The sequence below is a fragment of the Cyprinodon variegatus genome, unplaced genomic scaffold, assembly GCF_000732505.1.
Source record: "Cyprinodon variegatus isolate N-32 unplaced genomic scaffold, C_variegatus-1.0 Scaffold8, whole genome shotgun sequence".
Taxonomy (NCBI): domain Eukaryota; kingdom Metazoa; phylum Chordata; class Actinopteri; order Cyprinodontiformes; family Cyprinodontidae; genus Cyprinodon; species Cyprinodon variegatus.
The window spans coordinates 706505-729749 of NW_015150461.1; the positions used below are offsets into that span (position 1 = coordinate 706505).

General features: G+C 40.0%; 2 protein-coding genes across 8 annotated transcripts in view; one reads left to right on the forward strand and one right to left on the reverse strand.

Moving 5' to 3' along the window:
• Window positions 1-12236, forward strand: part of unc5a (unc-5 netrin receptor A) — a 246368-nt gene extending 234132 nt beyond the window's left edge. For all 6 annotated transcript variants that reach the window (XM_015377456.1, XM_015377447.1, XM_015377463.1 and 3 more), the window contains 4 exons: window positions 3401-3550; window positions 5024-5188; window positions 5325-5503; window positions 11324-12236. In XM_015377456.1, coding sequence (XP_015232942.1) covers window positions 3401-3550; window positions 5024-5188; window positions 5325-5503; window positions 11324-11489 — 660 coding nt within the window. In that variant the 3' untranslated portion in view covers window positions 11490-12236. The remainder of the gene's footprint in view (window positions 1-3400; window positions 3551-5023; window positions 5189-5324; window positions 5504-11323) is intronic.
• A 5364-nt stretch (window positions 12237-17600) lies between these two features.
• pdlim7 (PDZ and LIM domain 7) overlaps window positions 17601-23245 on the reverse strand; it is a 56651-nt gene continuing 51006 nt past the window's right edge. The window contains exons 10-11 of one of the 2 annotated variants that reach the window (XM_015377379.1): window positions 18730-18845; window positions 17601-18465 (exon numbers count right to left, since the gene is read on the reverse strand). In XM_015377379.1, the coding sequence (XP_015232865.1) occupies window positions 18379-18465; window positions 18730-18845 (203 nt within the window). In that variant the 3' untranslated portion in view covers window positions 17601-18378. The remainder of the gene's footprint in view (window positions 18466-18729; window positions 18846-23245) is intronic. The other variant, XM_015377372.1, reaches the window with a different exon arrangement.

Below are 23245 nucleotides of genomic sequence, written 5' to 3' on the forward strand. Positions count from 1 at the left end.
AATAGAAATGAGATGAACAATTAAAGGGCTAAAAGTTAAACGTTCAGCAGCATTTAATGCCCGATAATGTGCAATAGGTGCAGAGTTCGGTTTGTGGATCAAAGGTTCAACAGTCTGATGGCAGTGGGGAAGAAGCTGTTGCAGAACCTGGTGGATCTGCAGCGGATGCTGCAGAACCTCTTCCCAGAGGGCAGCAGGGACAACAGTCCATGGTGGGGGTGTGAGGGGTCTTTGATGATATTATGGGCTCGGGACACACAGCGCTGTGATGAAATGTCCTTAATGGAGGGAAGAGGAGCCCCGATGATTCCTTCTGCTGTCCTCACCACCCTCCTCACGTTCTTCCAGTCGGAGGCTCTGCAGCCTCCACACCACAGAGAGAGACAGCTGGTCAGAACGCTCTCTATGGTGCTTCTGTAGAAAGTTGTGAGGATGGGCGGGGGCAGGCAGACTTTTATCCTAGTTAGATAAAAGTCCTCTTGTAATCCCTGGTTATCCTCTGTTGCCCCCTACTGCCCCTCTCATTTTCCCTTAGCTCCCTTCTAGCTACTTCTGTCCACACCTGCTCCCAATTATTTGATTACGCCATTTCTGGTTCTGTTTGGCATTCATACTCATCTTCTGCTGGATTCTCTTTAATCCCTCCTGAAGTTCTTGGTTACCCTTTGTTCTTGTTTGCGTTCCCTGTTTATCTATTTCTGGATTTATGCTTCTGTTGCCACCAACCTCAGCAATAAATCTGCAAGAAACCATCTCTGCCTCCGTCTCTACATTTGGGTCCTCTACAAAACTCCATTCACCCTTACATGTAGATGGCTTAGAACCTCATCTTTCTTTTAGAGATGCTCTCAAATTGTCTGTAGAAAACACAGTCCAATCATTTATGAAACGGAACCGCACTGGTTCCATTTGTGTAACAATCTTTGAAGATTATCTTTAAAAATCTCTTCATGCAATAAAAGCCCTTTATTTGCCATCTTTGAAAATTAGGCCCTTAATTAATTACTAATAATTACTTACAAGTCAAATATAAATTGGTTTTCTTTTAAACCTGCAATAAGATGCAAGAACCTGATGGGTCATGTTTTATTTTTTGGTGCAATGACTCCAAGTACCAGCAGAAGATAAAATATTAGCTTATTATTTAAGAAACCTTTGATTGACTGACATCAGACAATAATTTGGCCCTTAAAAGCCATCATAGTTTATCATGTGGCTCTTTGGGAAATTAACTGCCCATCCCTGGTTTACAGTAGGCAGGAATAATGGAACCATGTGGGTTCAGATGGAGGTACAAACTGCCCCGCAGCTGAGATGATGCATCTAAAGGATGCAGGTGCATCATGGATTGCTGTCCTTCTTCCCTGTATCCTCTGTTATTGGAGAGTTGTCTTAACAGCTGGATGAATTCCAGTCCCCCTTTTTTATTTTAAATCCTGTAACCTGACAAACTACTCCGATTTATTATTCATCGTAGCAGGAGGTTGATGATGAAATAATTGGTATTCTGCATTCTTTCTCCTGCAAACAGACCTATAGATCTGTGTCCATAGGTTGAAACCCGATCAAAGTCCACCAGTTCATTTGCAATGCTAATCTCTCCCACCAACAAACAATTGTGCTAAAGGGCTGTTTAAATGAACCTCTTTCAGAGCCAGCATAATGTCCCTTTTGTATGTTTAAGAGACATAATGGAGAGGGGGGGGTGGGTCAGTGGAGAAAGCACTGCCCTCTGTTATTAACTCATTAGACCTCAATGCTTTGATTCACAGCCACTGTCTGACCTTCCCTTTCTGAGGAAATGAGCTGAGCAACGTCACAAAGGTCTACAGAGGCAGAGCATTCCAGCTCCTCTTCAGCCAAATTAACACGCCATTAGAAAATAAAGCATATAATTAAAGATAACTCATCACAAGACGACTAATGTACGTGTTTACAGAAAAAGACGACAGCAACATAGCAGAAACTAACAATGCAGGCAGATAAACATGACTGCTCTGTTTTCCTGCTGAACCTAGAACGGCTCATTCAGTGAAGGACATTGAGTAACGCAGGTAGAGGTTCCAACTGGATAATTAACAGATTCCTTCCCTTTATAATTGGAATCAGTCTGGCTCATTCCTGGGGAAAGGGGCAGAAAATCGAATCAGTGTTGTGAGCACAGAAATTACAGCCATTCTCTTCCTTAATTAGATGTCTTTGCTGCAACATAACCACGGGCAACCACGCTGGCGTGTCGCACTCAACATATGGTCGCTATCTATACATGCATCTCATGTTCGACGCTGCGTTCTTTTAGATATGTGCCGTCTGAAGCCGTGAGGCTCGTTCTGACTGTTTTTTGTTTGTTTTGGGGTTTTTTTTGCACCTGCTGGCACCTTGTTCTCCCCTCAAAGTAAAAAAAAAAAGCTCCTATCTCACTTTACCGATATAAGAGGTCTGCTTTTTAGGTTCCTTAACTGCCTGGAAATGGATGTGGGTCAATTAAATTTGAATTAAGTTTGCTAAAGTTGGGGAAATTATAAAAAAAAAAAAGCGTATAAATGAAATATTTGTACTTTCTGATGTATTTAAAACCAAGTTGGATAGGCCTGTGCTGAATATCAAAGAAACTGAATTTTTTGTGGATTCATTGAGCAGAAAGCATCCTGCTGAAAGCAAATTAAAAGAATCGGAGGAAAATGTTGAGGATATTATCATGTCATTCCAGATGGTCATTTGGATGGCAACAAATGGTCCACTGAGCAAGTCCCACTGAGATTAAAATATTAAGCATGCATTTACAAATCTCTCCTGGCACAAAAACAAAAATGAAATTAAGGAGTTTCACCATGCGAGAACAATGAGCAGTTGACTAATGGCTCGTTCACTTACTTAATCACAGCCCAGGTAGCCGGTCGGCTGGGGCGGCGGCGGTATTTGCATGCAAATGCTGTAGCTGAGAGCTGGGTGTGCAACGCTCTGAGGCGGGGTTGTAGGCCTCGTGGGGGTGACACAAAAGCTCAGCGGTGACAAGTCGGTCCAATCTTTGGGGCTGCATACAGGGACACAATATCCTGGTTCTTAGATGTTCCACACCCCTGCCTTAAACCCCCGCTGCGCTTGTGTCAGGGTTTGTGTGGATGTGCGAACAAGAAGGGCTTTGTGTGTATCCGTATGAGGCCAAATTTTCAGTGGAGCTGCTGCAATGTCCTTTTCATCTCTGCCAGCGTGCAAACGGACAAATTCTTCTCCCCAATGAAACATTTCTGCATCCGAGAGAGAGAGAAACACAAAGAGTAAACCGTTATGAGTCCCAGATTGTTTTGCACCTTTTCATGTACTTGCATGATGATGATGATGACTGCGAATGTATTTCACCTGTTTCCCTGATGCCCTTCGCTTTTTCTCTCCCCGTCAGGAGGTGATGCAGATGGAGAGGCAGCTCGGGGGACGGCTGATTGACGAGCCCCACGTCCTGCTTTTCAAAGACAGCTACCACAACTTGCGCCTGTCCATCCACGACATGCCCCAGGCGCACTGGAGGAGCAAGCTGCTCGCTGGCTACCAGGTATGTTGGATGGTGATGGGGGGGTCGGGGATCAGGGGTCAGTCTGGATGAGTGCAGAAGAAGAGAAATGTGATACAAGCCCCCGCCTGGATCTGTCAAATTAGTGTATCAGCTTTTATTGGACTTTCTTTCCTGATGTTTTTGAATTTCAATGATAAATATTATTCAGAAGCAGCTTATTGTTATTAATGAGGGCTCATGGTCCGCTATTCAGTTTGAAACTGCGTTTTAATCTTATTTCAGACTTTTGATTAAAGATCTTTTAGACCAACTTATATATTATTGCTTTAAAGAATCACAAAAGGGTATTTTTAGTTTATTCCTGCAAGTACTGCATTTATTAATCGTATCGGAGTCTGTTTGTGTTTTTATTGTGTGTATATGAGGGCTGTGTGCTCTAACCCAAAGGTGCAATCTTATTGATTAAACTAGCTGCTGCTTTCAAAGGGAGCTGGGATGAAATATGGAGCAGAATGTAAATAGTTTGGATGCTCTCTCTCCTCCGCTGCTCTCTTTTACCTGCACAGCCAGCAACCTTGCAACCGTGTGACGGCAACACAAGGGCTATTCAAAGTGGGCTAGAAAATGTTCTGGCTGTAACTGTGTAAGCACTGAGCACCGGGTCCCCAAAGAGCGTGCAGGCTGTGCCAAGCAAGCAGGGGCTGCAACAATGCACCCAGAGCAGAGGCTTATTTCTCTGGACTGTGCCTGTTCATTTGGAAGTGTTGCCCCCCCCCCCACCTCTCAGCAGCACAGTCAGAAAAACCATTGGTCTCCCCAGAGCCGCTTGAAGACGTTAGCGATTTTCACCCACCGCCATCTGATGTTCTTGACTAGGTAACAGTGCCCCCGATTGGTCAGCAGCGTGCACTGCAGGCCCTCTGGTCTCCAACTGAGATCTTGTTAGTACTGGAGCTCAGGAAGGTGGAAAGGTTTCTTTTTCTCGAAGCCTTCTCCTTCCAGTATTACCACCCTGCTTCTCCTGGGTGATGCAAATGAGGCATGAATATGAAGCAACAGAAATAAAGATGTTGAAATTGTCGGTCTTGATAAATTCATTGAAAACATTGGATTGTAGCAGAACCAGGACTCTCTGTTACGGATACATCTGTATATTTCTTTGCCCCTTGGCGGACTTTGTGCTCAGCATCACTTATAGCTGTGCAGCTGCAGAAAAATGGATAAAAATAAAGAAAATAAACTCAAGCTGATCATTTAATCTTGGAAAGCTCCTCATTTGACTTTTTCTTTAATCCTCAGTCAGTTATATTTCACTTCTGTTAAAGATCCTATTTGTCAGTAAAAGCACATTTATCCCCTTCCACTATCTGTACCATTCTTACCAAATGATCAGAGTTTATTTCTGTCTGTAATTAATGATGATTTCAGCGTATCACAGGCAGGCGGTCCTGTTGTGGCGTGTTTTCAGACACGCAGCTCTGACTGTGCCATTATGATGTTTTTTTTCTGCAGGAGATCCCGTTCTACCACATCTGGAACGGTTCCCAGCGGTACCTTCACTGCACGTTCACTCTGGAGCGGCTCAGCCTCAGCACCTGCGAGCTCACCTGCCAGCTGTGCGTGTGGCAGGTGGAGGGGGAGGGACAGAGTTTTGCCCTCGACTTTAACATCGCCAAGGTAACGCTGGAAGCATGCAGTTATTGTAATCTAGAGTTCTGATTACTCTCAGGTTGTATTTTGTTTTTTAAATGCCGAGCAAAGGCAGAAATAAAGGCAGAGTTATGCATGTCGTTCTTTACTACTCTCTTACCAGGACACACGCGCTCTGGATTCTGAGTTTCTGTTAATGGACAGTAACGCCACAGCTCTGGCCGGGCCCAGCGCCTTTCAGATCCCGTACCTCATCAGACAGAAGATCTGCAGCAGCCTGGATGCACCCTGTCCAAACGGAGCAGACTGGAGGATGTTAGCACAAAGACTTAAACTTGAGAGGTAATTACAAACTTTACAATAACCTTTAGGATTGGCACAATGCAAAAGTGTCATACCCTATATCAATACATAGGGAAGTACTCAATACTCAACACCATTTTCACCATGAGGACAAAAAAAAGGGAAATAATTAAAGTGAAAACCATTAAAAACTCCCCTCTTCAATCTCAACATGCCTTTTCAACAGAAAAACACAAACGAGCGAAACAAATACCCCAAATATAAAACCATATGACAATATTGGATGGTTTTCTGAGGTGCTGTTCTAATAAAATGCAAATAATTCAGGAAGCTCAAATTTGCAATAGCAATAATATGCAAACTAATTAGTCGATATTTAAATAAAAAAACAGATCTGATCCTCCATCTGAGCTTTGGAGGGAGCAGAAACAGTGAGTTTAATCGATACGACTCATTTCAAGATATCCAAATGTATTTCTTAGGAGATATCTTTTGCCCGTTTTTTGGCGATTTTACTTTAAAACCACAAATTTGAACCTTTTTATTCAGGTTTATTGCTTGAAACCAACAAAGTTAATGAAAGCAAAGTGGAAGGAGAAAACTGTCTTAAAAACTATGAGAGGCATTCATATTCTGGCCTCTTTATTCTAAAAATACCTCTAAATAAATCCAGTGCAACCAACGACCTTCAGAATTAAAGCCAAATTCATTCTTCAAGTATTTTTTCTCTAATTAGACAAAATGATTTCCAAAACTAATTAGCATGTCAAATTCAAATCCTGTTAAACTGAAATAAGTTAATCAACTCAATACAATTCATACATGAATGATCACCAATGTTTATTGGAGGACATAAGTAAATAAAAATCACCATGGGAACCAAGGAGGAAAGGTACCAAACTTTGTGCATTGCAGACTTCTTCTCAGACCATCAGTCCAGCTACACGAAATAATCTGTAGACAGGGAAAGCTTCCCCACTTGTAAACACCACAAATGAGCTTTTGTGGAAGAGTTGCAAGAAAATCGCCTTTTTTAAAATAAAGGTTCAAACTTAGTTATATACTCAGTTATAAACAGTTTTTCATGTGTTTTTTGGACACAATGAGGGGAAGTTCAGGAGGCAGGGAAATCTCTGCATTAAAAAAAATAATACAGAAGTTGGAAAAATCATAGTTTCATGTTTTCCTCAATATTTGTAAAACTCTTCACCATCAATGAACGTGAAGTGCATCCATGTTCCCTCCAAAGTTCAGGTAAACAAGGTAATGCTTTAGCAAACTAATCCTCTTTCGACTCGGCTAACATTATAGGATTAATGCGGACCTGATGGATACAGCTATCATTCCTCCAAGAAAACATGACCCCTGTCTTCCCTTTTCCCTCAGAAACAGGTAAGCAGCTTAAAGTCTGGCACTAAACTTCTGGCTGCGACATCCTGCTTAACAGCTGTAATTGGAAAGGCTGCAAGCTAGCTGCCCATCAGCGACCAGAGGAGAAAAAAAAGGGAGAGATGGAATAGTTTTGAATCTGTGCCGACCTTAGTCTAATTTGTTCTCTCAGTTACTGTACTTTATCACCCAAGCATCTGTAACAGACATCGATTCCTTATCTGCAAATTTAATTTCTACTCGTAATGAAATCAAATAGGAGAACCTAATTTGTTCAATCAACTTTATTTACCCAGTTAATTCCTGGCTGGAATTGACGCACTACAGGTTTAATTAGCGATGTTCAGCTCAACGTAATCAATTCTCATTTAGGTCTAAGGAAGGAACAACTTCTTTGTTGTTTGATCTGTCCTTAACAACTTGTTTTCCTGAAAAGGCAGCAGCTGCTTGGCATTCTGTCATGCTGTATTTCTGTGTTTGTCTCCGACTGCGTAAAGCGTTCAGACCAAGCGGAACGGGACCGATCAATAAAACTTAAAATGCCAAGAACCTTTTATTTGATCTTTCTCTCCCAAGACAGAGCAAACGTCTGTTTCTGAGCCGCACAAGATAAGCCGGGGTTTCACACGCCGAGGTGCAGACATGTTGGACACCAGGCTCTGGATTTTTCTTATTTTAATTTGATTAATGGCACAGAGGCTCATTTCCAGTCTTTTTTTTTTTTTTTTTACCAACACTTGCCTTTGTTGTTTTGAGGAAGAGCTGTTTGTGCTATAAAATCCAGCTGGCTCGAAATGACACAGTGTTATCGGCACTGAGCGTACAGCCAAAGCAGTCATGTTTATATCCATCACCCAATGCTCCAGTAGGCAGACAGCAGACACAAGGAAATAACAGACTCTCTGGCTTTTCTATTGTCTGTTTCTTCTTTTACAAAAAAGAAAGAAAAAAAAAAACACCCCAGAGTGTGTGTTGCACCTCTAATGCCATACGTTCAAACTCTGGACATTTGGGAAAAAGAAAAAAAAAGCTATTAAATCAAACAAGCATCTTCAGCTACTGCAGGGATCAGGTCCCACACGACATCAAAACTAGAGCCGGCAGGGGCCACCGCTTTGTTGTCATTGATTGGGTTTGATCGAGGAAGGTGCTACACCTAAGATAGGAAAGGTCACTTCCGACTTAACTGTCAAAAGTCTATATAGGATTTAGTGCATGAGGTTTGAGGGCAATTTTAGCATCAAATGAAGAGCAATGAAGGCTCTGAAGTCACAGATGTGGATAAAGTGGCGTAAAAAGACTTAAAACCAATCCACTTTTTCTGCAGGATCATTTTTTCAAACTGTTAAAAATAAGAAAGAAAAACAACCTTTAATTTCATACTTTAAGAAGAAAAAAAGATGAAATTACTATTTTAAAAACCATGTGTGCACCTGGTAAGTATATCAGCTTTGCAGGCTGTTAAGTTCAAACCGTGTTTTTATACACATAAACCTTTAGTTCTGGAGCAGCAAACGTGTGGCTCCTCTCGCCGTCTGGGTGACCATCTGTCAAAGTTATCAGTTTAATGCAGTTTATAGATTTATTTCTTAAATCTTTAATAAATGTCAACTCCCACCTCTGTTCCAATGTTTTTCAGCAAAGATGCTTTAAAAATAATGTTCATTCAGCTCATTTGCAGTTATTTGAAAAAAGAAACCATTAACATAGTTAAACCAGGAGGTTTTTTTTCTTATGATACAAATCATGTTTGCTTGGTGACAGAGAGGACGCTGTATCCCCGACCCGAACATTTGCAGCCTCCACTACTCCTCTTTAGGTGATCAACATGTGTTCATGTTAGAACAGAGCAGCCAACATTAGTAACAGACTTTACTTTACTGCATATGTATTTAGTTCCAATGCACAACCCGCTCAACAGAAGCTTGTTTACAAACCAGAAACTTGTGCATGTGTAATTTTAAATAAAACATCTTAGTTCCTCGTTCAACAGAGCAACTAGATTTGAACAGCCAGAAATTGTTTACTTATTAAGGAAAAGTCCGGAATATTCAGAATTCAAACTTCTGAAAGTACACAAATACGAAATTATTATACTGTTCAATAAATGATAACTGTTTTAATTAAGATGGATTTCATGTGAATGTGCTTTACTGGAGGCATCCATGTTTGTCAAAGAACACTACTGCCACCTACTGGTTTGTCACGTCACGGTGCGGTAGCGGCTGTTGATCAAGTCCCAGTGCTGTATCTGGTGTTTGTCACAACGAGCTATTATCCAAGTCATCTTGAAAACATTCTTCTTAAAAATGTTGGCTACATATTACGGGTTTTTTCTCTGGCCAGAAGTTCAATGGCAAATCCTCCCTCTTCAAGTTGGCAATCCTTGGAGGATCAGGAATAGGATAGGTGAATTAACTAATGTTTTTTTGTTTTTTCCCCGATGTATTCCAACATCCAGCTGCCATGCACGTGGGCATTGTCAGTTTCACTATAGCTCTGGTGAATTTCAATGGAAGTCTTCAATAATTGTTGTTGATTGCAGATGTGTCTAGTAGTTCCCATTGATTTTGCTTGTAAAGCGGAGAGAATGGCGCTAGGCTTACCGCACCGTGACGTCACTGCTGGAAGATGGCAGGAGGGAAGGGTTACTGTAAAATTTTATTTTTATTTTTCTACTGATTAACGCAAAATTTATGAATTCACTGTGAATGTATCAGTTTTAAGTATAGATAATGATCCATTGATTATTCTTTGCTGACTGGAAAATCATTGCTAAAGTAAAAAGTAAAGCACAATCAAACTACTGAAGAAGTATATTTTGTTGATAGCGGCTCAAGTGTAAGTAAATGTACCTCTGGTGGTCATGAAGTCAGGGAAGGCAAAACTAAAATTGTATATAGTGTATGAAATAAGAAACCTGCAAACTAATTAGCTGATATTTAAAAAAAAAAACATATCTGATTCTCCATCTGAGCTTTGGAGGGAAAAACTAGCCCCACCCACCAGCGGCCAAAATAATTTTCCCCTGCGAGTGGTCTAGCCTCGATCAATTCCTCAGGCCCTACAACTGGTGGACCAATTACAACGCAGACATGTGTTTTGAAGTTTATGATGCAAAGCGGGCAGGTTTTGAGGGCGGGACGACAAAGCTGCGCGACGCTGGAGAAAGCAAAAGAAGGAAGATGGCAACAACTATCGAACAGTTTTCGTTTGACTCAGCTTTGAAATCAGTTTCGGAAGGATTAGACTTGGGGTTTTCGTTAAAACCTGAGCAGGAAGAGGCTCTACTTCTTGCGCTCCTTGAGTTATTTACTGTCCCAAGTAGGTGCTTCGACCAGAGACTAATTTCGCACACTGAAATTAGGACCGGCCCACCGGGCAAATACCAAGTATCACAGATTACCAGTCCAAGCCTGTACCAAACACTGGTGAGGGCAGCATCACATGTCCCTGGGATTAGGTTCTGGGACTTACTTGAAAAAGTTCAGTTTAGGCAACTGGATGTGAAGTTAAACTTTTATAAACTTGGTCATGACCTGGATGGCTGAGAATCTTCTCTGATATGTTCTGGGAGTATTTTGGAGAGTCGTGGTGCAGCAGTGAAACTGCATTTTCCACCAATCACCAAGGTTAAAGGCATGACAAATGTCCACCAAGGTTTCTCCCTTGTGGCTGACTTTCACCCAAAGACTCATAAAACTAATTTCTTTTAATGATTTTATAACTCAACCTTTTGCAACAGACGGTTGCAAACAGACAATTTTGAAAATCTACAAATACATGTCTACTTTTTGATATAGTTTAAATGCAGGGGTGCCAAAAAAATGTCTCGCTACCTGGTAAAGGTTTCAATTAACAATCAGGTCTGACTGAAAACTTTAAATTTGTTTGTGTTTGTGATGGAGGGACAGAAAATCAGCGTTTATTTTCTTTAATTGTTAATTATCACTTTCTGTGTTTGTGAAGCACCGAGTAATTATTATCTATAAATTATACTTTATAGATCAAATGTTATTTATTTGCTTATTAAAAGCTGCTTGAATCTTCTAATTAGTAAACTAAAAGCAGGACAGAAACTACTTTAGTTAGATGTGTTAACAATGGAGGATTAGTGGTACCATTTGGGTAAAACAGCTTCTTTTCTTTCCCGATTGTTAGTTTTTTTTTTTTCAAAATCGTCTGAATTTGAGAAAATGCAGCAGGAGTAAAAGATTAAGTGATTTTAAGGCAAACCAATTTGTCCACATCTGCTACTTTGGATTTCATTGCAGCTTCAGTAGGTAGAACTGGTTGGTTTGTTGTGCTGTGATGCAGAACAAAAGCTGACACTGACGGCGCTACAAAAGCAGCAGCGGCACAAGAAAATATCAGCTGAAAAGACTCTTCAGCAGGAGAGAAAATGCAAAGCTGTTTTTTTTTCTTCTGATCTCTCATTATCCTCTCACTCTCATCTCCTTTTCTCCGCAGACACATGAGTTTCTTTGCATCCAAAGCGAGCCCGACCTCTGTGATCCTGGACCTGTGGGAGGCGCAGCACTTCCACAGCGGCAACATCAACCAGCTGGCCACGGTCATGGCTGACATCGGCAAACAGGAGGCCATGATATTCCTGGTCTCTGATGGAGAGTGCTAACCCAGAAATGGAGAGAGAAAGAGCGAGAGAAAGAGACTGGTGCAGAATACAACAAACATGCAGACATAACACAACAAAGAGCAGCGCTCTCCCAATGGGTCTCTTCTTTATTTTTAGAAGATAGTGAAAGGTTTAAGTAGGATTGAGTCCTTTTATTCACTCCCAAAACTGTAAAAGCCTTTAAACGACAGATTTCATTAGGAAGAAGGACTCCTCATCAGAGTCTTAAGATCTTTTAGACATAATATCAGTCACGCTTTTTGTTCAGCAGGCTAAGAAGGAGCAGTATGCAAATGCAAACGTTCTAACTTACAGCTGATGTTGCAAATTTTTCTCTTTTTTTTTTTACTTGGTTTCAAAAACCTGCGATACAACCAGAATAACAAAGAGGACGTCAGTCAGTTCAGGTGAAATATGCAAATTGGCAGGTGAGCATGACATTATCTCAGACACATTGTCCTACGTGTGAAAGATCACGATGGCGTGTAGCACCACCTGCACGTTGCAGGTTGAAAAGCAGATTGTATGCCCCAAAAAAATCCAGTCTCATAATGGTCTGTGTGCTTTTTTTTCTTTTTAGTCAAGCCGGTATCAGTACTGTGAATGTAACATCTTGACATCTTGATTCTGAGGGATGCTTCACATCTTTTTCTGCTTTAAAATAAGTACATGTGTTTGGTGTTTGGAACCTTTCTTCTTCTTCAGAAGAGGAGTCAGTTTTAGTGTCTTTAATCTGACATCCACATTTCAGTTGATTTTGTTTCATGTTGTGCAGTTTATTACTCTGCGTTCATATTTAGTTTTGTTTTTTTTGTGCGTTTTCATATTTCACAGCTAATGAAGGAGCCATAGCGCCAAAAAGGCGTTCCAGCTGCATTTTATGTGAGCAGAAAATGTTGTCAAAAGTGACATTTCCCCCCCTTTAATTACATTCATTCTCCGGCGTGCGAACGTGTCCAAAAAGGGTTATTAAACTACATGAATAATGTAGCGCACTTTGCCACAGAAAATTCAAAAACAAATTCCTCAAAATCGTCACAAGATTAGTCACGTCGAAAGGGTAATTGTGCAGCTTTGTTTATGTTATTTATAAAGCAATTTAGTTGGGAATTCAATATTTGCCGTGCGGCAAACGGTATTTCCACATCAGAGAGGAGCCGTCTCTCAGATAAAGTTGAAAAAGACACGTTTTTTTTGTTGTTTTCTAAGCGAAGCTGGGAAGTGGGTGTTTGCTCTTCTTACTTTACCTTCATTTCCACCATGATTTCTTAGTAATGGATGTGTCGAATCAGGCAACATAAACAGTCTGATGAAAACCCCACAGGTTCAGCAGGGCACCTCGCCAAACGTTTAGAGTAACCCCAAACTAGCCATAGTTTTGTCTGCCTCAGGGTTGCATGTGAAGCTGTGTGTTCAGAGGTAGAGAGAAAGGCCCTCTCTCCATCCTACCATCAATGTTTCACTTTTCAACTTCAACTCATTTATTTATGATTGTCAGATATTTGGAATGTACCTTTAAGTTTCTTTCAGTGGGGAAAAGCATCAGTTTTTTTCATCCAAAGTTGTTTTTGATGGAAACTTCGATCTTTCCTTCCTGTTTCTGAACACTTTAAACCCCTTTTTATATAAAGATGCCATAAGAATCCAATGTAAGCTTTTTAAAAACCCTTGGATTATTCCCACAAAGAAAAGAGATGATAACCCCCAATCATCGCCACATTGTAATTTGTAAATAGTTTTTCTATACCAGCCACGTGCTGTCACTTTGCATACTGTATATCAGCAGATTGGTAACCAAAGTTTTAGAAATATCATTTGAGTCCATCCACCGTATCCTCATTTTGTATCCATCAAACCAGTTTCAGAATCATTCGTTTAGTGTCTTTTATTTCCCCCTCATTTAGTTATTTTGTTCGTGCAAGTTGATGCATTATTTGATCACTTTGTAAACAAATGTAAATTATATTTTAAAATGAAGCCAAAAAAAAAAGAAAAAAAAAAGCAACACTTAACTGGCGCAGCATTTGTCAAGTCTAAACCGTGACGTGTTTGCCTATATCCTGTTCTTTGGCGATCTAGCAGTGATTTGCAGTGTTAAGGGTTTAGAGGCCGTTTTCACAGGAAGTTTCTCTGTTTGTTCTCATTCTGGATCGTTTTAGTTTCGCAACTCGGAAGCATTTATAAACGCAAAGGTGGAAGGAAGCAGTCGGCGAGGTTAATCGCAGGAGGACTTGTGTTCTGGGGGGGGGTGAACTCAGACTGTAGCGCGGGAAAATTTGAACACCCTCCTCGTCGTCCTGGATGCGTTGAGCAGTAATGTAGTTCGCCAGCCGACAGGATTTTCAGCGTCTGTCTCTGCAGCACATCTGCAGCTGTAGTGTGATGAGCACCGGTTTCTTTCTGCTGAAATCTCCAACTGATAGCTTTGAGTAAGACTCCTGTCTGTAACACAGCTACTTTGTTCGACGGTTCATGCTGTTTGTTCACCTCTGTGTTGCATCTTAGCACCGTACTCTTTGTCACTCATTACTATTTGGTGTGGAGGACGTGCGCATATTTAAGTATGTGTGTGTTGTGCGTGCGTGTGTGTGCGTGCGTGCGTGTGCAGACCTCCCTGTCACTGACTGAACTGTTTTCTTTTTGAACTAAGAACAATAGACTTCTGTATTTGTGAAAGGTTTTCTATTTAGTTCCTTGGTTCAATGTTCCTTGCCTTTCTGCAAGTCAAAAATGCTGTATTTATTACATGCCACAGCGCTTATGCAATTGTATAATCCTTCTATTGTTTTCTTTGTTTGGATTTTTTTTTGTTTTGTTTTTTAAGAAAAAAAGAAAAAAAACCTTTTGTGTTCCTTATCGTCAGTGTAAACTGTTGTCAAACCTTTTGTGGCAGTGGAAAAAACTTCTGCTAAGGGAGATTTTTCTCTACTTTTTGGACAATGTTATGGATTTGTGGGTAGAATTTTGGAAATTCGTTTCTAAGTGCTTTCAAGTATTTACTTGGCCTTATGTATATATATCTATCTATGACATTTCAGAATCCTATGTATAGTAATTCAATCGGAAATTGTTGTAAATAAATTATATATTGTTACATCAAGGGCTGGATTCTTTGCGTGAAAAATGAAATTGATGAGAAAAAGGGTGATCTCTTAAAAAAGAAACTATCCTCAAACTAATTTTCTAAATATTCTGCTTAATTTTCATGTTTGTTTAAACACCAGCACAATATTTAGCCTAAATTAAAAAAAGTAAGAGGGGCCCCTTCACCAAAATCAAGACCTAAACTAACTTAAAGACTCATTATTTAAGATTCCCAAACGTATGTCCACTTTGGTTCTCAATACAGTTTTACTCCACCACACCCAACAGTTGAACATAGAAAAGGGTTAGGTTTAAAATGGAAGCTTTATTCAAATAAACAGATAAAAGATGCTTTTAAATGCTTTTATTTAATACCTCCTCAAATTGGAAATTTAATTTTTTATCATGCCGTTCCTGTAATTACATAGGGCCTCCCCACAGGTGGCGCATCCCAAATTTTGGGATTCACCTAGTTGTCAGCAAAAACAGCAGCAGATGCATTAAAATGTTTTTGTCTTGTTTTGTTTTGTTTTCTACTCATGGAAATATTCTGAAAATATGTTTTTCATTACTTGTCTTTGGTCCTAGATTTCAAAGCATCAAAGCTAATCTTTTCCCAGTAAGGAAAGAAGGAACTGGATATAGTAACATCTGATGATGAAGCTGTGAGCTGCAGAAAACCAAACAACCATCAGTGTCCAGCTGCTGTTTTCGTCTTTGCTAATGAATGTCTGGTACAAAATAGCAGCAGGTCAAACTCAACAATTGGAAAAAAACAGATTTCTAATTCATTTTATCCCAGAAAATAAAGTCAAAGCTGCAAAAAAATATATAAAATAAATAAAAAATAACTAAACCCATCACTTATATTCTGGATGAAGTGAAAAATTTAAGAGTAAAGACCCCTCCAATGCCCGAACACTTTAATGGAACTTTTCAATCAACATTTCTAGTATTTTTTGTAATTTTTATAAATAAGTCAGTGACATGAAGGATCCACGTTGCAAAGAGCATTTGATAGAAAATCTTATAGATGTCTGGTACCAACTTTGACATGGATCTTTGTAAAATCTGATAAAATCCACACAGACTTCTTTAAACCACACTTTTTTAATTTGAACAGTATTACCAGCAGCAGGTTGCTCACATTTAAATTTTCATATTAATCTCAGTCGTTAGACGTGAAGAGATGGCAGAATCTTAATTGATTGCAACATGACGCAAAATAAAACCCCAGAACATTATGTATTTTTATGATGATCCCCATCATTCATTCAAACATTAGCAAAATAAACTTAAAAAATGGGAAGCATTAAATACATAGATATGGTATGTAAACAAACCGCCATCTACGATTTTTGATTAATGGTTTATTAGATAAAAATTAGTTCCATTCAATTAATTGATGTTATTTCTTTAAGTGTTGTAATATTACCCCCGTCCACTAGAGGGGCGCCGCTGTTCATTCTAGGTGGAGGGTTACTAGCCATTGCAAGAGAAGTAGAGTCTGGATAATTTAAACTGTTTAATGGTGAAAACGCGGAATACATTTTATATATTCCTGTTTGGAAATATAAACAATTGATAAACTAAATATCCCCATTTAACTACAGTACCTGTTTAAAGCGACACAAATTATCTCCCAGCACTGAATGCTTGATAAAGCTGGTGAAGATTCTCGGTCATTCAGATCATAGTCATTCAAAAAAGTTAAAAAACAATCCACTGGACTTTGTTTCCAACTTTGAAGACGTTTCGCTTCCCATCCAGGAAGCTTTTTCAATTCAGAATTAGTGTTGACTTCAGAGATTTATGATTTTTGCAAATCCTAATCAAATGGCTGCAGTAGTCTAGTTGTAAAAGAAAAAAAATAAGAGGGGATGGTGGAAATTTCTTAATCCTAATGAATATAGTCTATTAACCTAAAGCACTATGCATGGTATGAGGTATGCCGGTCATTGACCTTGGCCAAGGCACCTTACAGTAGACCAAATTTCCCGCCATCAGCTTCATAATCATCGAGGCCACTTCTTTGATTTTATTTACTTTCTCTCAGGCTACTTGTAAGCACACAGCCCGCCAAATGTTGAAAGGGCAATATTATTGTCATTATTATTAAAATATAGCAGAAATGTTGCACATTCAGTAATAAAATGTCACAGGGGATGGTATGGGGGGGATGATTTTTTTTTTTAAGAGAGGGATGCCAAAGTCCCTCATCTCGAGAACTGTATGGCTGCTATCATAATCCTTATCGCCAGGCAGGAGACCAAGACATCTCAGCTGGTTAGCCAGGCCAACAATGACCCTAATGACTCCCCCCTTTCAGATGCATAGGCCAGTATCGGGTATCAACAAATCACCATTCCTAAGGGGCGGACCCGTTCTTCTGGTTCAATTTGCATGTTTTCTAAGACATAACAAAGCTACTCTATAATGGTTGGAACTCAACGCTAATTCTGACATTTTGAATTGAAAAAGCTTCCTGGATGGGAAGCGAAACATCTTCAGACTTTGAAAACAAAGTCCAGCAGATTGTTTTTTTTCTTTTTGGAATGCTTAATATACCACAAACAGCTATATCACAATCAACAGTCACAGAAATCAAGTGGTGAATAGTCTGACAGCATCAGAGCGACATACCTGGACTTTTATAGTTTTTGACCTCTGCTCACTGGAAATCTTAAATGTTTCACATTTATTTCAGTAACATAGGTTGCTGTTCTAACTTTCAATTATGTTTAGCTTAACAATTAATGTTCAAGAAAACATTTTTTTTTGTTTATTTAGTCACTATTTATTACAGCTGGCACAATGATTAAAATTTTATTTTTTAATTTAGCATATTTAAATCTATATCTACCCCCTTCATGCTTTATAAAAATTCTCTTGATAAGAAAAACTGATGTCACTTTCAATAATTGTTAATTATAAAATCGATCAACTTTAGATTAATTGCTTGAAATGGCATAAAGGCAAAAAGAACCAACAGTCCAGGGTTTAAATAAAAACACTTAAGCCTTTTCTTTCTCTTAGCTAAATAGTTTTATTTGAAAATTGAAGCTTAAAAAAACACTCAGACAGCCCAGTTCTAAAGCAGCATAAATACACGGCATGAAAGTACAGCAATGAGGTGTCATGATAACAGAAAATCACAACATAATACGATTTTGGTTTAGAGATATGCAAAAAGGAGATCTCTCCATTAAACATACCTACAACCTTTAAAATGTGACCAATTAAGGGTTTTACCACCAGTCAAACGTTCTGATCTAGCCTGCTGTAGTGGGTTTTGAGTGGAACCTGCAGAGCTGGTTTTTCTGTGGGGTCCAACCAAGCAGAAATGAAACTTCTTCCCTTTACTGCTTCACTGGTTTCTATTAGATTAAAGGGCACTGCAGTAAGAGCTGATGAGAAGGTCTGGGTCCTTCATGAGGCCAGCGCTTTTCTACGGTCACCTCCTTTAGGTTGATGGCGTAGATCGACTGCAGATACGTTGGTTTAAATACAAGAATTTTTATCTTTTAGTAAAAAAAAAAAACAAAAAAATGACATAACTCCTTGCTTTCTTCCAGTTTTGAAGCATCTTTGCGGGCAGTGAAAGAGTGAAGTGAGCATGTAAAGCTAGCATTAAGCTGAGGGTATAAAAACTAATTCCGCAGGATAGAAAAAAAAGAAGCCGGCGTTGAACTGCATGTGTGTGGCTGGCAAAGACGGGATGTAGAGTTTGTCAGAGGGCGGAGCAGGATGAGGAGGAGGTGGAGGGAGATGCGTTGCTTCCTCTGAAGATGCAGCCTTCTCTCTTCTACACTGGAGCGAAAGCGTGGCCTTTGCACAGGGGCTTATCCTTTTTCGAGTAGAACGTCTTCCCCTCCAGGTTGATTTGGCAGAGCTTAAAAGATGAAAGAAGACAGACAGAGAGACAGATTGAGAAACCGCAGCAGAAGAGGCAGACATCACCACTGCCAATGTCAATTTGCACAGTTTTCAACAGACCAGGGCACGTAGATAATATTTAGTTGACTGGGGTTCACTTTCAGTGTTTCTCTCAGAAACGGGCAGATGTGGACAGAAAGCAGATTCAGGTGCTATTGTACCGGGACAGACGGGAGCCGGGGCCGAAGAGAAAGAAACCGAATCAATCAAAATGACTTACAGCACAGACGAAGCACGTGTCGTGCCAGCTGTAGCCCAAGGCCTCCAGAAAGCGGTCGCCGGCATCAATCTTGAAGTCACAGCCGTGGCATTTAGTGCCAAACATCTTTTCATAGTCTGGAGAGAGAAGAAAAGAAAAACACGACAGAGAGGAAATATGAAAAGCACGCCCAGATTCAAAAGAAATGATCTCATCTCCGAGTTCAGGATCAGGAAATCTCCCTGACCTCCTCTTTCACCGCATCACTTCACCTTAAAGGAAGCTCCCAAACACACATTGTAAAAGTCTTTTATGTTTAATAAAATTAAAGGTTTCTGCTATTTACGATGAATCCTCCCATCAAACAGCCACTTAAGAGGAAGAAACGACGAGCTGATGCTCACTGGCCGCCTGATGACGTGGCTGTTTGTGCCGCAGTCTGTACTTTCCACAGTTTAAGGAAGGATTAGGAGGGGGGGAGATACTCGACCGGTCTTTTCCCGGCTCTTTCATCACAAGGACTGTGTCAGGTTATAATGCAGCTTGTGGCTGAGAGCTGCTCAATCCCTGCAAGATGCTGAGGCAGCAGAATGTTTATCAGAGCTAAAGGCCTATTCAGAATATGAGCACTTGGCTTTCTGGCTTCTGCTCTGATAAAGCAGCTGCGCAACTTCGGAGCGTCGGCGGTGAGCAAAAAGCACGGCTCCCCCCCGCTAAATCATTTATGGCATAATGGAAGAGTACACACCATTCATAAAAGCCAACAGAGAAATATATGGTAAACTGGAGTTAAATAGATTAGAGCGGATGAACACATCACACTTTGATATACTGTATGCGTCGCCTCATTCAAGACACAAAAGCCTGGAGGGATGCGGCACCAGGGTTTCACAAAACTCTGACAAATGGACTGGTAGAATAAGGGAGGAAAAAAAAAGAGGTTTTTGAGATGCGCTGCGGTGAGTTTCTGTTACAATGCACCCATCTTAGAGAAAACAACAGAGAGAAAGCCCCTCTGTTCCACCCAGCGGCTGCATTGCTTTTGTTCTGAGGCCCTCTGCCGCTTCCTCCATCCGAAGGGAGAAGATCAAACATCCATCACAGAGCCGACGCCCTGTGATGGCCCGTCAGCCCTCCTCGCTTCACCCGTGGTCGTCTCACCAGTAAGCATTCATAATAAACATGTAGGCCTGGATCCAGGCGTGAAGTTACACAGCCTGACATGGTTAGAGACATTCCCCAGTTGGCAGTGGGACTAATCGATCTTTTCAAGCAGATTTTCAGCACTTTATTTTTTTTTCACCCATTTTTGCCAGTTTTATTTTATTTTTTTCCTTTAAATGCAGTTTGACTTGATTTGAATTTAAGCTTTTTGTAACGACTTGTTTTGGATGTCAGCCTCTCTTTCCTCAGAGCGATCAACCAAAAAAAAAAACCCACAAACCTCTTCAGAACAAGTATTCACACCCCTCGGACTATTCCACATTTGTCAAGAACGTACAGATTTCCACAGACTTTGCCAAACATTTGAAGCTTGTGCATTTAAATTCTGCCGTTAATTGTCACTTGAATCCAGGTCTGGACTTTGACTAGGCCATTTTAACACATAGATGTACATCTATCTATCTGAAATTATCCCTTAGTAGTTCTGACTGTTTCTCCTGGAAAGTGAACCGCCCTGATCGGCTCATATTGAATATATTTCATACACAATTAACCTGCCCCTTTATTATTTTATTGATCAAATATTCTACAAAGAGACAATTTCAGTAAATTAACATTTCTAAATAAACAAATGTTTGTAATTTAGAATTTTTTTTTTTATTTTTTTGCATTTTAAATACATTTTAAATAGTAAAATGTAAAAAAAAAAACATGCACGTGTACATATGAGGAAGAATTTTTAACCTTTTTTGCACCGTTTTGTCCAGATTACTGCTGTAGTTGGTATTTCCCTCAGTTAATGGCCTGTTTTAGAGTCTATGTAACATTAAGTAAGTCTTAAGTAAACAAATTAGTTGCAGATTATTTTAATTATCGATAAATCACAGTCGCTCTGATTGCAGGTTTACTTCCAGGTTAGTCCTGTATTTGCACAGCCTTCTTGCTACTGTTAAATGAAATGAAAATATCCCCGCAGCATAATGCTGCCACCACCCTGTTACACTGTGTGGACTCTTCCTGACCCTGCATACGTCTCAATGATGCGGTTTGTTCTTGACCAAAGCTTTCACATTACAAGGGGCTTAAAAAGTAGATTTTTTATTTGTAAGTATTTATTCATTTTCTAACAGCTAAAAGTGGAAAGGTTATTAAATTATTAGGACTTGTTGGCAGCAGATGATTTAAATGTTTCCTGTTGCCACAGTCCTTAATGAACCTTTAGAATTGTGTGGCAGTGATTCCCTTAGATAAAAAACAAAAAAAGGATTTCTTAGCCTATTTATCACATCCTCACAGTAGCTTAAGATGGTAGAAAAAGCTGTGAAGCCAACCCAGAAGAAAATAATCAACACCTCATAACTGAGGGAAGCAGAATAGCTAGAGCTTCATGTGTAAGCTACCTGAAGCTAGCAGCTGGAAGCAACATTTATCCAACATTAAAAGAGCAACATGTGGCCGCAGAAAGCCACTGGACACCAGATCAGAGCCGCTGACTCCGTGTTTGATACGCATGGAGCCAAAAAACGGAAAGTAAACTTTACTTGGAGCCTTTGGGTGGTGATGGAGCAGAGCAGCTGCAGCCAGGCTGTGCTGATTTACATACCCACACATTAAACCAGCTAAAGCTGGAGAGCCATCCAACATCCGAACCACTGTACGGCATAAAGGATAGCTTTTTATAAAGCGGGGAAATGCAACTGATAAATAGAGAGCGGCTGAATCCAAAACACTTTAGTACAAATATCTTTAAACATACCATTAACCAAGCATTTCAGGTCGCTCCACCCCTCAAAGGATTTCACATTCATTATCTGTGATGGAGGGATTTAGCATTATTCCCAAAGGTGGACACAAATGAACACGTTCTCAGCCTCTTTTAGAGGAGGATGTTTATGTTGGACGTTAAGAGAGGCCGTGCACCAGAGCCGTCACCTTAATGAGGCATGAAAGGTGCGAAGATGCTAGTGTCTGTGTTAGATGGACTCTAGAAATACACAACTAATAGTGACCGGTCAACAGCAGAGGAAAAAAAGAATCAGATTTCTTTTCTACATATTTAGTAACCCATACATTTGTAAAGATTGATTTTGCACAAATGTCCTAAAGTAACAAATAAAAAATAATACAATCTAATCAAATTTCTAGAAATGGAAATCTTAGAGGTGCAGCATGCGTTTGGATTCAACTCCCTGTTGTCATTAATCTGAGAAAAAGCCAGACATCCATGGTAACCCTGGAGGATCCGCTGCTCAGGTGTGAGAATCTGTCCACACAACTATTAGTCCTGCTCTCCACAATGAATGACCTTAATGGATGAATGGCAGGAAGGAAGAAAAACACTGTTGAGGGAAAGGCTGTAATGAGTCCCGTCTGCAGTTTGCAACAAGCCATGAAGGAGAGACGGTAAACATTTAGAACGTTCCATGACCAGAAAAAGAAGAACTAAAGAACTTTTTAAGCTTGTGTATACACTACCGTTCAAAAGTTTGGGGTCACATTAAAATGTCCTTATTTTTGAAGGAAAAGCACTGTACGTTTCAATGAAGATAACTTTAAACTAGTCTTAACTTTAAAGAAATACACTCTATACATTGCTAATGTGTAGTGATGTTATGAGATGAGGCTTCGAGGCGTGTGTCGAGTAATGGAGGGGGCGTTTTCCCCGAAGCGCGTGTCGAGGCGTGATTCATTTAGGGGAGGGGCCAAAATTGATGACGTCCGAGGCCTCGCTACCGTGAAACCACGTCACAGCTTCGCGAAGTGGTTAGGGGAGCGCAAGAATTTTGAAAGGCATCTATACAGCCTCAGTGTTCAGTCAAGATGTGGGAGTTTGGAGGAGAGCTGCTGTCAGCTGGATAGAGTTTGGATAGATTCTAAGAATAGATTGGTTGTTTCTCCAACTAATCTATTTGGTTAAAACTAATTTGGTTAGAATAAACAATGTAATGATCAAAATCTGAGGAAACCACCAGAAAAAGTCAGTGTTAACATGTCACTATTAACTAGAATTTTCCTCCTAATTATGGTCAGCTATATAGGTGGCGTCATCTGAAAGAGACAGGCTCTCACTCTAGAGGTTGACGGTTCAAAACCTGTCTTTGAATTTTGAAAGTTTAAACTTAATTATTTTGGCTGATGAGACTTATGTGCATTGTTTTGCCTGAGTAAAAATATAGATCGGGTAAATTTGGTTGGTTTAGCCAAAGGATTGGTTGTATACAACTTCCAACCTGATTAAAACCAAAAAACGTGGAAAAACGATCATATTTGAATAAAAATGACTAACACCTTTCATTTTGCTCATCATTGCCCAATTTGCGCAAACACTTTCACTGTCTGCTTGAGTTTATTTCACTAAAATGGCAGAAAAACT